This window comes from Canis aureus, chromosome 18, assembly GCF_053574225.1.
Source record: "Canis aureus isolate CA01 chromosome 18, VMU_Caureus_v.1.0, whole genome shotgun sequence".
In the NCBI taxonomy this organism is placed as follows: Eukaryota; Metazoa; Chordata; class Mammalia; order Carnivora; family Canidae; genus Canis; species Canis aureus.
The window spans coordinates 13,060,197-13,073,259 of NC_135628.1; the positions used below are offsets into that span (position 1 = coordinate 13,060,197).

Consider the following 13,063-nt stretch of genomic DNA (forward strand, 5'->3'; position numbering starts at 1 on the left):
ATTGCACCCTCTGCCTCTGGCTTAGATTTGCTATTTGGGGCCAGAAACATAGCACATGCTTAGAAAGAAACAGACAAAGCTATTGTGAAAAGTGGCACAGTAATGCTATTCAAGGACATTTAAAACACATCTTTGATGAGAGGTGTCCTAGAATCTGAGTGTTAAAGGTTATCTATTCTCTCCAACCCAATAGACATTATATGAGAGAACAATTTTGAAAAGCAGTGTATAATTCCAAACCAAGTCACTTGGGGTGTTAAAAAGAGAAAATTGGAGAGAAGGGATTTGCAGCTAAGATTTGCTAACCTAATTTCAGGTTTTAAAAAAAGGCATGTAAGTACTAAACAGTAATGGGCTTAATAACCTTATTAAATCCATTATTCAAAAATTACATGTGATGAAAGTGCCAATGATTAGCCATCTTATACTTATACTTTGAAAAACAAATAATTAGCCAGAGAGTTGGTCATTTGATGTTAGCCAAGGCTGATTGGAGTGGGATATAGTCTATATCAGTGATTCTCCAAGTGTGAGCTATGGGCTGACGCGAGGTGGGTCTCTCAGACCTTTTCAAAGGATCCACAAGGTAAAAACTATTTTCACAACAGAACTAAAATAGCATTTGTCTCTTGCACTGTGCAGCCATTTGTACTGATGCGCAATAGCAATGGTGGATGAAGGCGCTGACATCTGAGCATGAATCAAAGTGTTGGCACCGAACTACATTAGTAGGCACGGTGTCTTCACCCCTACGTGGTCCTGGTTTTAAAAAGATGGGGACATCTGCCCCTGAAAAGTTCACCTATAAAGCAGAACAATTATTAATTTTATTAAATACATGATTTTTAAATAATTTCATCTGATGAAATGGGAGATATTCATGAAGCACTTTTGCTGCATAACAAATATGATTGTCTTAAGGAAAAGCACTTGGGTAAGGGAGCTGAGAACTATAGTCCACTCCAATCAGTTTTTCATGGAACACCAGTTTTATTGAAAAGAACTAAAAAATAAATTTAAATTATTCAGATTGGATATATGGCAGATATTGTATCTGAAATGAGAGAACTTCAAGGAAAATAAGTGACAGTATTGATTGTTAATCATAAGATTTGAGCTTTCAAAGAAAATTTTGAAATTTTAAAAACTTGCATTTTCTACTAAGAACTTGACAGCTTCCTAATACTCAGAACCTTTCTAATAAATATGTAGTGCTAGCAACAAGGATGATTTTCAGTATTGATTCATAAAATGTTTCTACATTTAGAATATCCAGATAACTCAGTGAGCTAATATTTTCTAAATGACCAGTATATGATATATAAAACCATGAATGATAAAAGATAAAAGAATGGTAAAAGATCCATTCAAAGTACAAGATAGACCAATGCATTTTAATGTAATATGGTGCAAAAAAAAGTCCATTGATATAATTTCAGATTCCACATTGCAACTAATCAGTCTTTAAAAAAATACCACATCTCAAGGTTTGGTGTAGAATCAAAGAAGGCTATCCATACTTGCCTAAAAAAGATATTAAAATGTTACTCCCAAAAAATAAAAAATAAAAAATAAATAAAATAAAATGTTACTCCCTTTTCTAACTACATATATGTTTAAGATGAGATTTTCTTCATATAATTTCATCAAAACAACATATCACAACAGATTTAATGCAGAAGCAGAGATGAGAACTGAGCTGTCTTCTATTAAAGTTAGACGCTAAGGAAAGTTGCAAAACTGTAAAATGATGCTATTTTTCTCACTAATTGGAGGAAGAATTGGAAAATATACATTTTTCAGAAAAAAAAAGATATGTTACTTATGTTAACATGTAATGAGTCTATTATTATTTTAAATGAATTAATTGAATAGTCTTTCAGGGGATCCCTGGGTGGCTCAGTGGTTTAGCGCCTGCCTTTGGCCCAGGGCGTGATCCAGGAGACCCGGGATCGAGTCCCACATTGGGCTCCCTGCATGGAGCCTGCTTCTCCCTCTGCCTCTCTCTCTCTCTCTCTCATGAATAAATAAATAAAATCTTTTGAAAAATAGTCTTTCAAATTTCTAAGTTTAATTTCTAACACATAAATATTGACAGCTATAACTCACATAAAGAAAATTCTCTGGGTTCCTAAGTAATTTTAAGAGTATAAAATGGTTCTGAGAGCAACAAATTAAGAACTTCTGTACCAGGGAGTGAATATGAAAAAGAAATGTGGCTGTGGACAGAGGCTGGTGGATGCCAACATGTAGAAGTTTGGGAAGAGAAGATAAAGAAGGACTAGCTCTCAAAACTAAAGAAAACTAAAAGGGTTCAGTGTCCTGGAAACCAAGGGAGGAAAGTGTTTCCAAGGACAAGTGACCGTTAGCCAAATGCTGCCAGAGGCAGAGGAGAACAGGAACGGAGAAGGAGCACTAGGTGTGCAGGGTGGTGATCAGGGGAGACTGTACAGAAACGTCCCAGGGGGCAAGATGAAAGCCTGATTGCTGAGAGCAGTTTTCAGGAGGTAATGAAAGAAGTGAACATCAATAACTCATTTAACAACTTTCACTATTAAAGGGAACAGAGAAAGAGTAATGGCTGGTGGGGAATAAAAATCAGGGAGAATTTTTAGATGAGAACTACTACAGCATGCTTTTAGTTAAAGGAAGATCCAACAGGGAGAGAAAGGTGGATGAGGGAAGGAACCAGGTCCTGGAGAGGGCAAGAAGGGTTGCAGTGTAGGGGTGAGGCACTGCCCCTCAGGCAGAAAGGACCATCTCTGGACGCTGTGGCTCCTAGCCAATGACTCTCTCTGCCATATACTGACAAATCCCTCCTCCTGAAACAACTTCTCCCTTTACTCATTTGTAAATTTTCACTTTTTAATTTAATTACTCAAAGCATGTATACGTTTTCATCTTACAAAAAAATATTGAGGTACGTAAAGTAAAAAAACAAAGGTTGGGCGCCTGGGTGGCTCAGTCAGTTAAGTGTCTGCCTTGGGCTCAGATCATGATTCGATACAGTCCCAAGTCAGGCTCTCTGCTCAGCAGGAAGTCTGCTCCTCCCTCTCCCTCTACCCCTCCCCCCTGCTCATGGGCACGCGCTCTCTCTTTCTCATGCTCTCTTTCTCAAAAAAAAAAAAAAAAAAAAACCTTAAAAAAAAAAAGCCAAAACTTTCCCCCAATTTCATCCCCTATTCCAGGAGAAAGCTGTTACCAATTTAGTGTGATTTTTTTGTGTGTGTGTGTGATTTTGTTCAGATCCCTTCTGTGCAATTACATGTGTAAATCTGTGCATAAAGAAATAAATATGTCATTGGGATTTCCCCATAAATGACATTATATTGTGTATAACATATTGTAAATTAATGCTTTGCTTTAACAATACTTCTTGAAGCACTTTCTATTCCTGTGCAGTTCTGCGTGGTATTTCATAGTATGGGGTTTTTTTCTCCTACTGATGGACAGTCAATTCCAAATATTCATTATATCCAGTAATGTCATAATGAACATTATATAGTTCTCTTTATGAATACATGTGAGGATTTCTTTAGGAAAAAAATGGCTAAGTCCAAATGTAGACATTCTTAATTTTTCATAATCCCTCCAAAGAGACTATCCCAATTTATATTCCCACAAATAGTCTATGTGAATACTTGTTTCTCCACATCCTCACCAATACTGAATATTGCCCATCTTCTTAATTTTTTTCCAATCTAACAATATTTTGCTGTTATTCTAATATGTGGCCTCCTGGTTAATAGTGAGTTTGAGCATCTTTTCGTGGGCATTTACACCCACCTTTGTCTTTTCTAGTTACCCTGTGTTCATGCTTTGACACTCACCACTCAGGAGTCAGTTCCTTTAGACAGCCTCTTTACGCCAACCCCCCATCTAACTGGATGATTCTCTCTTGTGCTGTTACTGTGCTTCTCCAATACCAATGCCACCTCACCTGCCACAACTGTTTATGTATTGTCTCTCTACTCCACCCCCACACACACCAGACTCTGAGCATCTTGAGTACAGGAATCAGGCTTGCCTTTGTTCTGTAGCCCTAGACCCTGACACATTATGTGGCACCATAGAAGGTACTCAATAAAACAATTACTGAATACATTCATAATGATACCACTTTACATTTGTAGAGTGCTTTACAATCTACAAACCTCCATCCCTTGCATTTTCTCAGATTGCCTAAATCAAATCAGATTTGCAGGAATTAACATTTCAGGAAAAACGCTAGGGATAAGGGAGGAGGAATGTAAACAGCATGAATTGAATCACCAGCTGCATGATGTGATGCATATAAAAATAAATCAGTGTAACTCAAGCCCTTGGACGTCTAAGTGTGTTCTATAATACATATTCTATAAGAAATTAGCAGATCATTAAAATATTAAAATGACCACATGGTCAACAAGTTGGAGATAATGAATTTCAAGTAACATATCAATTCAGTAGCCAGGCAGAAGGAATAAAACAAAGGAGAGATATGCTAACAAGTGAATTGGTCAATAATAGATAAGCCAAGCCTCAATGTAAAGTTTTGCCCAGAATGATAAAATTGTGCAATCTAGGTTGATCAAAGTATGGAAAAAACCCCAAATTTCTCTAGCAAGTTTCCTATAACCAACTGAACCTGAGATTTTCAGGCTGTCTCCATGCTCACATACACATCACAGAAATAATTCATCGATATTCTGCAAACACTGTTCTGTGAAAGACTAATTCTACAAGCTGTCACACACATTTTTCAAATCATTCCTGGGTCAACTAGCTTTTGGAAATGCTGCTTTGAATAAGGACAATCATGTTTATTCAGTAGAAGCTAATAAGAGCCTTTAATAAGGGAAAAAAAATCTATATCCAAGGTTTAATACAGAATAGTACCTAAACTTACTTGACCACAGAACTATGTAGAACCTCCCTCCTCCCCATCTCTCTCTCTCTCTCTCTCTCTCTCTGTATTTTATGAGGAAGATACATCTCAAGAACCTGTTGTTTCACAGCATCCTTTGAAAAAGGCTGTTTAGATTATTAAAACAATCTTTTGTGCATCACAAGTGATCTTTTTACCTTTATAAGCATCCGCACCTTAAATCTCTCAGTTTTATCATAGGTTAATATTTATGCTGATGCAATGGCCTAGAATCAAATCTGAGGCCAAAAAAAAAAAAAAAAAACAAAAAAAGCCAGCAGGGAAACAGTTATCACTGCTCCAAGCTCTGAGGACAGAAGGAAGAATCTTAGTGGGAGGTTAACCTAACAGGTAAGAAGCCTTGTCTGAGTACAGCAGCTCATGAATTATTGAACACAAAGCCCATGAAGTCTATTTCCCTGTATTATTTGCTGCTCCAAATTCAAAATCTATCATGCTGTCTGACTAATCTTTTCATGTCTGAACTCCTAGGACCTCCTCTATAGCCACCCTCACCCCTGCACACACCCCTGCATAATTAGCCCATTGCCAGTCTTCCTGAATACATAACATGCTGTATTCTCTGCCTGTTTAGCTCTCTCTGAGAGATTGTTCCATGATGTGGTGAATTAGAGGTTACACAGGGATCTAGTATCAAAGGACTAGAAGGAATTTTAGAAGTTCTTTAATCCATCTCCCTGGCCCCATGCTGATCTGACTTCCAACCCACATCAGAAAGAGAACTATCCACCCTTTTCTTAAAATTCCTAGCAGTAGCAGTCCCCGGATAAGGACTGCCCAGTCTCCAAATTATTCAGTTTTATCCTAATTCACTCCCCTGCCCTAACCCTTCTCATCAGATGTTACCGTTTATCTTTCACTGACCCTGCTGCTGGTCTTCCATACCCTAGTCTTTTTTGTGTGTCTTATCCCCTATGATGCAACTTAATTAGGATTTATAAGCATTTATACCCAAACTAGCAGTGCTCTGCAGAGAGTCAGAAATCGCCTCAGGAATTTCACCAGGACCTGATACACCACTGTTGCTTGCATTCCATACTTGCTTTATCCCCCAAACCTCGGACATGCGAAGCCCTTTGGTCTCTCCACGTAGGTTCTGCTTTGAGTCAACATAGGAGGTGATTTTTTTTTTTTTTCAGTTTTAAATCTACTCCTTTAATTTGCATCATGCTTGAGGCTCATTCTTGGTTTTATTCTTTGTTTTATTTTGTCTTCCATTTGTTCATAGAGAAATGGTGGGTCATTAGAAGGCTGTCAGAGAAAGGATTTTTTGCATGTTACCTGAACCCGCACTGGGGAAAGCAACCAGTAGACATTTTGTGTGAGATTTACCTATTTTGAATTTTGGTGTTAGAAATCAAAAGATGACAGTGTGTCTTCTCGTGAAATGCCTGTACTTCCCTGCAGTAGACAGAGCTGGTCAAAGTGGGAATTTAACATGGCGCGTTTCCAAGCCAGCCCTGAAGGTTGAGGACACCAGCGTCTCAGGCATTGGGGATGGTAAAAGGAAGAGAACCTTCAAGTACTTCAAGTACTCCTCCTTTGCCCCTCTCAAACTACACTATCACCCCTTCTGCCAGCCCATTGGACTTGATTTTAACTTGGTACAACAGAGGGAAAAGGGAGAAACAAAAGGTCACGCTGAGAAAATTGAGTCTAAGTAGGGATAGAGGAAGAGAAGTGGGGGGAGGGTTCTAAGCCAGAGTAGTCAGCACAGTTAACCTTACTATGCACAGTATCCTCGGTTTCTCCTATTAATTCAAATTCAACTGACCTTCTATACAGATGACTTTCAATCCAGCATTCTTCTCAGTTTGCTAGCGTCTCAAAAATATTGTGCTATAGACTTCTCAAAATATTGTATTGATTTTTCTGTCTTCTCTGGATTCTTGAGCACTCCATGAAAATTCAACCCCTAGAAATTATAAGACAGATTATGCATTTGAGGTAGGATGAAAGAAAACATTATCTTTGATTATGTGAAATATTTTCTAAAGTCTAGTACAAAGCCTTAATCTCGAAATTATGCATACTATTTCTCATCAGAAATGTTAATGAAAATATTCCTGATTGGCAAAGATTTTGTATCCTTGTATCCTTGTAAAGAAAGATGCAACTAACTGTATCTATAATATTAATATCCACACTATTTACTCTCCATGAGCAGGCCATGAGCAAAACAGTATTTTGGTACATAAATTCCATTTTTAGAATTATCAAAAATAGTTATGGCTAAATATTGGTAAAAATTATCTTCCCAGAGGAAAATAACCCCTCTTTATTGGCCATGAAATTATTTTAGCATTGAACTCAGATCTAATGTCCATTTCCCATTCGCTTTTTTCAAAATATAATAAAATAGTCAAAGCAGAGGGCGTAAATGATGCAGAGTATAGAGCATTCATTTCAGGCTTCTGGGTAAGATAGCAGATTGAACAAAGCATTGCTTCTCTCCCTTGAGAAACCCCATTAAAATGACAGTAAATGAATTGGTCTACAAGGACAAAGAGAACAGGAAGATCCAACAGCCACAAAGCATTGGAAGCCAGAAAGCAGGACAAGAGGTAACTGACCTAGTCGACTTAGAGAGCTGCATCCTAATCTGGCAGAAGGGAATGTCAAGAAGCAATCCAGTTTACACTGCAGACTCCCCAAAAGACCTGGAGATCAACTACATATGGTAGCTCTAGAAATGGAGGTGAGAGTAAAAACAAGTGTCAGTTGAAAGATTACTGAAGAAGCAGTTAGATCCTCAGACTCTCCCAACTTTACACAGGTGGGCAAATGCCTCTCCTTACTGTGGTATAAGACTAGAGGTTTATTTTTCTCTGGAGAAAGGATTGAAAGATAAATTTGAGGATATTCTCCAGAAAATAGGGCAAAAAACAAAGATATAGAAAATAGGGCAAAAACTAGGAAAATTAGAAACCAGAGCCCAACTGACCCAATATACAAATAATAGGGGTTCTAAAAAAAAAAAAAAAAAAAAAAAAGAAAAGAAGAAATCATCAATGAAATAATTCAAGAACATCTCTCAGAACTGAAAGACCTGAATTTCCAGGTTGAAAAGGTCTATCAGTGACTAACACTGTGAATGAAAATAGAGCCACACCAGGTCTGTCATCACAACATCAGAACTCTTTGAACAGATGCTACTGTGGGCTTTCAAAGGATCAAGACACAGAATAGCTTCAGACAACAACACTAGGAGACTAGGAGCCAATGAGCTGATGATTCCTTCAAACTTCTGAGGGAAAATGATTTTAACTTAGAATTCTATAACCATCCATTCTGGTTATCGATTGTTGAGTAACAAAGTACTCCAACTTTAATGGTTTAAAACAACAACCATTTTCATTATATCTCACAGTTTAGGGTATCAGGAGTTCAGGAAAAGTTTGGCTGGCCAATTCTTCCTCTCCAGGTGACATTGACCATAGTTACTCAATGGTATTTACCTACTGGCTGGATTAGAGGGTCCAAGATGGTTTCACATACATAACTGGTGCCTGGGAAGGAGCAGTTAGAAGACCGGGTTTAGCTCAGTCCTTCTTCCTTTCCAGATAGGGACTTTTTAAAGATAGACTTTAATTTTTGAACAATTTTAGGTTGATAGAAAAACTGAGCAGAAAGTACAGCATCCCTACACACTTTCTCTCTCTTCAATTCTCTCTATTATTAACATCTTACATGAGTGTAGTACATTTGTTTTAAATGAAGAACCAATATTTACATATTATTCTTAACTAAAGTCCATAGTTTATCTAAGGGTTTGTTCTTTATGTTGAACCTTCCATGCACTTTGACAAATGCATAATGGCATGTATGCACCATTACAGTATCATATAGATGAGTTTCATACCTCCCCTCCAACAAAAAACCTCCTGTGCTCCACTTATTAATCTCTTCTCTCTCTCCTCACATCCCTGGAAACCACTGATTTTCAACAGTTTCCATGGTTTTGCCATTTCCAGAGTATCATGTAGGAATCATTCAGATATAGCCTTTTCATATTGGCTTCTTTCACTCAGCAATATGTATTTACGGTTCCTCCATGTCTTTTTATGATTTGATAGCTCTGTTCTTTTAACTGCTGAATAATAGTCGATTGTATGGATATACCACAGTTTGTTTACCTATTTACCTATTGAAGGACATTTTGGGACATTATGGTTACTTCCATTGCAGGGTCCTTTTACATGATGTCTCCAGCAGGCTTCTTAAATGGTAGATCAGGGCTTCAAAAGACCAAAATTGCCAGACATCTTAAAAATCAAGCCATAACTGGCACAGAATCACTTTTATCATACTCTATTGGTCAAAAAAGTCACAAAACAGCCAAGATTTAAGGGAAAGGGTGTCAAAGATAATGAGGCTATCTCTAATCTACTACACTGGTCAATGAGAAACAAACTCTGTTGCTCTTGGAGGCTTATTTACTTCTTCCTATTGATTGCTAAGCAAGAAGCTGATTCATCAGGTTTGGGACTACGTCTATTTAACAAAATAATCACCTATACCATAAATCTGTTATTGTTACATAGTGACTTATAAACGCCAGAATCCTCTTTCCTACAAGAGGATTCTAACTAAAATATGTAGGGTATCCTAGATACCCTAAAAATATGTAGGGTATCCTAGATGTGTCTAGTCTAGCTATGTCTTGTCTAAAAGACCTTTCTCTAAGATAATGAAAGTTCAGGGACCAAGTGAACACTGTTAGTTCTCTTCTTGAAGTTTTCCCCCAACATGTCTTATTAACCGCATTTATGTTTATACTTATGATGTAAGCTCTGTTCCTGGGCCTACCTTTACCTCACTAAATCAAAAACTGGAAACATTTTTAGATACCAAATGTTAAAAAAAATAAGTTACTTCCCCCACATCCTTCAAAAGTTACTTACAAACATTCTCCATGGGAAAAAATAAAAATGTGGTCTTCTAGAAAGTAAATAAGTCAGGAAGAGGTGAAGAGCATCCCCAGGATGATGAAGATGGGGGCTCCCAGGATATCTACTGAGCACCAGGGTGAGAAGGCATCAAGTCCAGAGTAAGCAGGTCAAGAGGTTTCAGGAGAGTTTTCCACAAGACAAAACAAATAAACTGTCTGATAGGGAAATATTGAAAGGGGATCAAATAACTGTAAAACATTTGAGGGTAAATTGATGATAAATACTTAGAAAATTAATCAAAGAAACAAAAGGCTGCTATTAACTCTAGGGAAATAAAAGAATTTAGAAGGGAAGAAAAAGCAACCATAGATCAATTGTGAATAGTTAAATCCTCCTCTTGATGGTGGGAAGTGAATAGATAATACCAAAGACTACAAATCAAGAAGTGGACTTGAAAGTATGTTATTTAGAGATAAGAAAGAAAATGCCCAAAGACTCAGTCAGTTAAGGCTGAAATTAGTTGCCTCTGAGACTGAGGAAATGGGGAGGGGAGGGAAGCATGGGTTTGCCGTTTTATCCCTACAAGCCTTATAGACATAAATAGTGCAACTGCCTTTGCTCACATTCACCTTTTCAGGGAGGCTTGCTCCAACCACTCTAACCCTATTTCCCCTGCCTCCCTCCCTCCCTTTTTTTTTCATAGCACTTACCACCTTCTAGCATCTTCTATAATTTGTTCATTCAGGATGCTTGGTGGGTTTTTTTTTTTCCTGATGAATGGCAATAATACAGAGGTAGGGGTCTTTGTCTTCTCCATTTACCAATATGACCCAGGTGCCTAGAAGAGTGCCTGGAATATAGTAGGGCTCACTAAACATCACTCAAGTAATACAAATGTGACTTTTTAAAACTATGCGTATGGGTAGGTTTGATTTTTAAAAATAAAATAAATCATTCCCCTCAAAACTCTACCACAAAGCAAAAATCCCATACTTAAAATATTGCCCAGACATCTTGCTCTTCTATCAAAAGATATTATCATTAGTTTTCTCAGACTTTAAAAAGAATACTATTTCAGTGTATCCCAAGTGCCCAAACCTGATACATGCTTACCTTTCTGAAGCACTGAGACAGTTGGCAAGCACTATAGTATAATAAGTGAGACTCATGTAACGCAATAAATGGTGATTTATGTAAAGTTGTGAGATATGAGGTTATTTTAATGAAGAGAAGATACAATACATTTGAAGAATAATCAAATACTTCTGAGTTTAATTATTATTCATTAGTCTATACCTGGTCTTATTTCAAAAAGGATTTTAGAGAAACCTATAAAAGTATAAAGAACATAACATTAAATTATGTTCAAATTAAATGAAAGCTTGGCAAAAGGAGATAGAAAATCAAAGATGGCACAAAGAGAAGCCAAGAAAATGACTTAAAATATGTGCAGTTATAAGCTGATACTGGTCACAAATTTGTCTCTGAACTCTGTGTCCATTAGTATTAGATTCAGCTAGAGGTAGCCAAGAGACTCAACATATGCATGGTTAAAATAAGATAAGGTTTGAGTTTATTTATCTCACATGTAAAATTTCAGAGATATGTAGTCCAGTTCTGGTATGGGAGCTCAGCTCCACTGGTCCTCGAGGATCCAGGGTCCTTCTAACTCACCCCTCTGACTTCCCAATGTAGAAGTTACCCCCATAGTCCAAGATGCTAGCATGTCTATTCTGAACAGCAAAATGGAGAAACGGGGTAAAGAAGGAGCAAGCGGCACCTGCCAAATGTTTCCTAAGAAATATTCTCAGAAATTGGATACTTTTACCTCTTAGTCCAGAATTGAGTGAAGTGGCCACTTGTAGCTACAAGGGAAGCTGAGTACATTAGTCATCATGTGGCATCATCATTCCCTGTTAAACCTTTTATTAAAATGGATGAAGGGGGGGGATGGATCTGAAGATCAACAGGAGTGTCTGCCATCTTCATAGCAACCGAAAGAAGAAATATAAGGTCAGGTTCAAAAATCAATGAACAATGTATAGAATCGTTGAATCACTATATTGCACACCTGAAACCAATATAACACTGTATTTTAACTCTACTGGAATTAAAATTTAAAACTTAATAAAAATAAAAATTTTATTAAAAACACATTTCTTAAAGATGACTAATTGCTCGAGAAACTTATAGAAGCTTTTGGTAAAAAGTTTAGAAAGGGGTGACTCTGTATGTGGGATTGTCTAAACAAAACCACATTTTTAGCCAACAATGAACTGAACTCAATGATCTAAAAACTCAACTTTGAAAACTTTATTCTGCATATTTGTGTTTATTTATTAATAAAATAAACATTGAGGTTTGGGAACATGACTGAAGCCTGAAATTAAAAAAAAAAAAAAAAAAAAAAACACGGAAAGAAAAGAAATGAAAAAAAAAGAAGACTCTGAAGGTCTTTACAAAAATAAAAGTTGAATCTTACTACATTGATGCAAAGCATTTTATGGGACTGCTCCTTATAACAACTCTTAATAATGTATTGACAGTTTAGAGGAAACATGTCAGCAGAGATTTGATTTTTCTGAGTTCATTTGGAACCACCCATTTTAAAAAATCATAATAAAATTCTGTTTTTTGAACTTCATCATGTGAATGTCCTGATATTAAATATGCACGAATATATTTGTTTCAGAATTAAGGAAAACTCTATTTACCTTCGATTACGGAAAAGAAACCATTGCAATCACAGAGACTACCAGAATATTTCAAGAAATGGTATGTAGCTTTCCACCTAAGCCTTTTATTTTTTTTATATAAATTTATTTTTTATTGGTGTTCAATTTGCCAACATATAGAATAACACCCAGTGCTCCTCCCATCAAGTGCCCCCCTCAGTGCCCGTCACCCAGTCACCCCCCCCACCCACCTCCCCTTCCACTCCTCCTAGTTCGTTTCCCAGAGTTACAAGTCTCTCATGTTCTGTCTCCCTTTCTGATATTTCCCACTCATTTTTTTCTCCTTTCTCCTTTATTCCCTTTCACTATTTTTTATATTCCCCAAATGAATGAGACCATATAATGTTTGTCCTAAGCCTTTTAATGATTGATTTTATTTCATAAGTGTCACAAAAGCTGAGAATTAGATAGCAAGGGCCACATAATAAAATGAACAGTCTCCTTTTCCCAGGACCAGGACCCTTTCTAGAGAAGGGCGCTGGGATTGCAGCATCTTACCCACAGCAGAG

General features: G+C 37.1%; 1 protein-coding gene across 2 annotated transcripts in view; it reads left to right on the forward strand.

Annotated features, from left to right (window-relative positions):
• Positions 1 to 13,063, forward strand: part of AOAH (acyloxyacyl hydrolase) — a 158,642-nt gene that overhangs the window by 98,769 nt on the left and 46,810 nt on the right. For both annotated transcript variants that reach the window (XM_077856197.1, XM_077856198.1), the window contains exon 14: positions 12,512 to 12,594. In XM_077856197.1, the coding sequence (XP_077712323.1) occupies positions 12,512 to 12,594 (83 nt within the window). The remainder of the gene's footprint in view (positions 1 to 12,511; positions 12,595 to 13,063) is intronic.